Raw genomic sequence first — 4,534 nt, 5'->3', positions numbered from 1 at the left:
CCCCCCCCCCCCCCCTCCTTTTTTAGGACTATGTATATTTTTTTTTTTTAAATGAACTCTATTTTGTATTAAATAAAAGGGAAGTAAAAGTCTATCAAAAACTAAAAAGGGTTAAAAAAAATCACTCTTATTTGTGTTAGTTTAGTTTATTTGGAATTTAAAATATTCTATTATTGATAAATAATTAATGAAAAATGTAAAATACAATCATATTTATATAATTTCTTTATTGAAGAAAAAAGTTTTGAACTTCTATAAATTGAGAATTCTTTTAGAAAAATACAATAATATCTAATACGAACATATGGAACAAGATATATTTATTTTTGTTCTTAAATGATTCTTTATTATTTGATTGAAATTTTCTTCTTTTTTTTGGTCGCCAAGATACGTTAAAGAAATATATTTTTGTAATATTTAATTTACTTAGATGCATTGATTTCGTAGTTTTCTTTTTTCCAATTTTGTAGGTATCTTGAAGATGAATGATGATTATGATGATATAGACAATTAATGATCAAAATTTTGAGCCATATAAAATATTATGATTATTTTTTCTTTCTAAAACACCAACCGTAATTGTAAGGGGTTGTCAATATATTTTACACCTACCTCATTTGTATCTTTGATATTTACAACTACTATATATCTAATTAAATAAAGTTTCTTACTATTTGAATAAATATCGTATTTAGTGTAGCGTTTAAATTTATTATAGTGAGGTACACGTGCGAGGCGCGTACACCTAAACTAGGTTTTATATATATATATATATATATATATATATATATATATATATATATATATGAGAAAGTGGAAAGAAAAGGGTTTGGGGGTATTTTTGTCATTTATAATTTTATCCAAGGATAAATTAATTTGGGATAACTTATTAGTCCCCGCGGGATAAGTTATCCCGAGTATTGTCAACCAAACAATGTATAAAAAAGTTTATCCCGGGACTATTTTTTTATCCCGGGATAATTTACCTTAGTACCTCACACCAAACGATCCCTTAAACTACTACATTGTGTATGCTATTGTGTTTTTGACTCGAGAAGAGAGATCTCTCTTTACAGAGATACAAAACCCTTCCACTAAGAAAGAAGAAACCTAATAGGAAAAAACAAATTCCAATAAGGAAACCTTTTTCCACCAAGAAAGGTAATTCTAATTATGCTAGAAAATCAAGAAATTCCGGGCAAATCCTAACATAATTGACTAATCCTAACAAAGATAAGAATCATTAGGTGATTAATTTATTCTCATCTATTCTAGTTTTGGTGGGCAGAGTTTTCTTATACTTATTGTTAGTGGAAGCTAGGTGGTAGGTATCCTGTGAAATTAGACGTACGGTGTGCATAAACTGACCCAAACACCATGGCTATAAAAAAAAAAAAAGAAGAAATGGACTACCCCAAGATCTACGACCCCTAGCTTAGCTGTAATGTATACAAAGATTTATATATTGAAATCTTGGTTCTACCCGTTTTTATAACTAATTATTTGCCTAATTTCCAATTTATAGTACTAATCTCATTTTTCTTGAGCTGTTACTTGTAGTTATATGCTACTAGCTAGTATATACATGCATAACCTAAAATTATTATTCAACAATTAATTACCGGATATCATTTCCTTTCTCGCATAAAAAGGTATGGAGAATATTGATATATATACAACAACAACAACAACAAACCCAGTGTATTCCCACCTGGTGGGGTCTGGGGGGGTAGGATGTACGCAGTCCATACCTCTACCTCTGAAGAAGTAGAAAGGCTGTTTCCGATAGACCCCCGGCTCAAGACACGCGGTACCACACAAACACATAGTAAAGCACAGCACAAGGTTACAAGATCGAATATTGATATATATGACACTTCAAAATTTTTGAAAAGCAAGAATTATAGCCACATGCAGGTGCAGGTTCGGGTTCATCCACACCCCCTTCATCAGAAAATCACTTTATTATTATTGTTTTTATATACAGTAGATGTTGAACTCTCTTAGTAAAAATTTTGATCATACACAACACAACTTATAATAATATTGTTGCTTTTTCTTCTTCTCCTCTTTTTTTTTTTTTCATGCATGCAGGACTCATACGCACTGTGTCGTGTATTCAAGAAGAATGGAGTTTGTTCTGAAATAGAAGAGCAGCAGGTAGGGAAAGTATGTAATGCTATAATGCACTACCATATATGGAGTATATCCAATTGATAATCAAGGTCAAAGGATGATCATCCATGAGTACGAAACGCCGCCATTACCAGATGATGACAATGTGCCATTATATTGATTACTTCTTCATACAAAATGGAATTAGAACTAGAATTAGAAGAAGATATAGATGATTCATGGATGGAGTTCATAACCCAGTGTAATTCCTGATCCACATCTTCCTTTCATATAATTGCATTCACGAACTAACTAAATTGGACTTTTAATTTGTGCTCGTAGGAAGCAAATTTTTCATATATTTCCCACATACATATATGGAGTATTATTTGATTGAAGTTTGTAATATTATATTTTTATTTTCAATGAGGAGATAATTAGATTTAGGGAATGGTACCTAAGGGTTTGAACTTTTTATTTGGAGTTGTGTTAAGAAATATTGGGTAGTGTGGATGTCTTAATTCCCCCATTTTCAACAATGTCTTCAAATGAAGATTTTCATGCATGAATCAACAATTCTAATTGGTTGTAGTGTAGGGAAAATTATCTATAAAAGGCATGTCTTCATTTCTTTTTGTACGTAGATCTGATATTAATAAAAAGCTTCACTATCCGTTCCTTAATTTTTTTACTCCTCATTTTATTTTATAACACGTTATCAGCACGAAATTCTACTATTTCAAAATTTGAAGGCTAAGATATTATTTTTCTCTTTCTTTTAATATATCTAAACTTACGAAACTTGAGTTTGTTGCCCTTCAAAGTTCGGGCAAGAACTACCTTTCATGGGTATTGAATGCTGAAATCCATTTGGATGCTATGGGTTTTGGAGACACCATTAAAAAAGAAAATAAAGCATCAAATCAAGATCGTGCTAAGGCCATGATATTCTTGCGTCATCGTATTGACGAAATTTTAAAAATTGAATATCTTACTATTAAGGATCCACTTGTTTTGTAGAATAACCTAAAAGAAAGGTATGACTACCTAAAAATGGTCATACATCCAAAAGCACGATATGATTGGATACATCTGAAATTTCAAGACTATAAGTCTGTTTATGAGTATAATTCTTTATGAGTACAATTCTGCCATGTTCAGAATTTTTCTCAGTTGAAATTATGTGGAAAGACTATTAATGATGTTGATATGATAGAAAAGACACTCTCCACTCTTCATGCCTCGAATGTGCTCTTGCAGCAGCAATATCGAGAGAAAGGTTTCAAGAAATATTCTGAACTAAGTTCTCACCTTCTTGTGGCTGAACAAAATAATGATTTATTAATGAAAAATCACGAGCTTCGACCTACTGGATCTACACCATTTTCTGAAGTGAATGAGATGTACGCCCACCATGCTAGGCATGGAAGATCTGGTCGTGGACGTGACTATGGTCAAGAAAGAAACAATGTTCCTGGTGTTAGTCATGTATCAAATAAATGGTTCCATCAAAAAGAACAAGGAAAGAATGACAAATGTGAAGCGAGTAAAGCATGTGTTTGTTTTCGATGTGGTGCAAAAGGACACTATGCACGTGACTGTCGTACTCCCAAATACTTGGTTGAGCTTTATCAAGCATCACTAAAGAAAAAAGAGAAAAATCCTGAAGCTAATTTTATCTCTGAAAATCATATTAACGCTGCTCACTTAGATGTAGTAGATTTCTTCGAGCATCCTGAGGGAAAGATAGATCACCTGATTGGTGATGGTTCTGTGGCTATGGAAGATTGAACAATTTTTAATATTTGTTAGTAACAATAATGTAATGAATAAATGTTAAAATAGTTGTTATATTTTATTAGTACTTTTATTTTAGTCATATTATTGTAAGTTTCGTAGTAATTTATTTTTATTTTGATCTTACACATTTTAATATTGCAATCTATTGTATGCTTAAGCAAAAAAAAAATTCTCATTAAATTATTGTCTTAATTTATCATAAAATATAGTTCACCGGGTTATGTCTATAGATAAGCATTTAATCAAATTACTTATAATTTTTTTAACATGGACTAACTATTATTATTGAAATCATTTTCTCAACAAGTGCGTGAAAAAAAAATTTTAGTACTTGTGACTTTCTATTAAACTTACCATGAAAGAGAACATCACTCATTTGACTGCTCAAATTTATTATACTACTTAGTGTTGACTTTGTAGTTTATCCATTATTGATATTTAATTTTGTGTATATCATTTTATTTGGAGATATGAATAATTTTCAAAGTAAGTTGTGCAATTATGAAGACATTCGCTTAATTGATTCTGGTACAACACACACAATATTTAAAAATGAGAAATATTTTTCTCATTTAAATATGGGCAAAATAAATGTTACTACGATTTCTGGTAGTACTAA

The 4,534-nt window shown here is 30.6% G+C and overlaps 1 protein-coding gene and 1 pseudogene across 1 annotated transcript; both read left to right on the top strand.

The window, feature by feature from the left end:
* The window catches only part of LOC107873888, a 5,355-nt pseudogene extending 2,928 nt beyond the window's left edge, over positions 1-2,427 (top strand).
* An 897-nt stretch (positions 2,428-3,324) lies between these two features.
* Positions 3,325-3,906, top strand: LOC124885127. Its single transcript, XM_047414571.1, has one exon. It carries the CDS (start codon positions 3,325-3,327, stop codon positions 3,904-3,906), a length of 582 nt encoding a protein of 193 aa, XP_047270527.1.
* The last annotated feature ends 628 nt before the right edge of the window (positions 3,907-4,534 follow it).

Source organism: Capsicum annuum, chromosome 6 (genome assembly GCF_002878395.1).
Source record: "Capsicum annuum cultivar UCD-10X-F1 chromosome 6, UCD10Xv1.1, whole genome shotgun sequence".
NCBI classification, from domain to species: domain Eukaryota; kingdom Viridiplantae; phylum Streptophyta; class Magnoliopsida; order Solanales; family Solanaceae; genus Capsicum; species Capsicum annuum.
This window is presented reverse-complemented; position numbering and strand designations above follow the sequence as displayed.

What these genes read in the sequence shown, in the direction of transcription:
- LOC124885127 (XM_047414571.1), top strand. Translation starts at nt 3,325, where the DNA reads ATGATAGAAAAGACACTCTCCACTCTTCATGCCTCGAATGTGCTCTTG.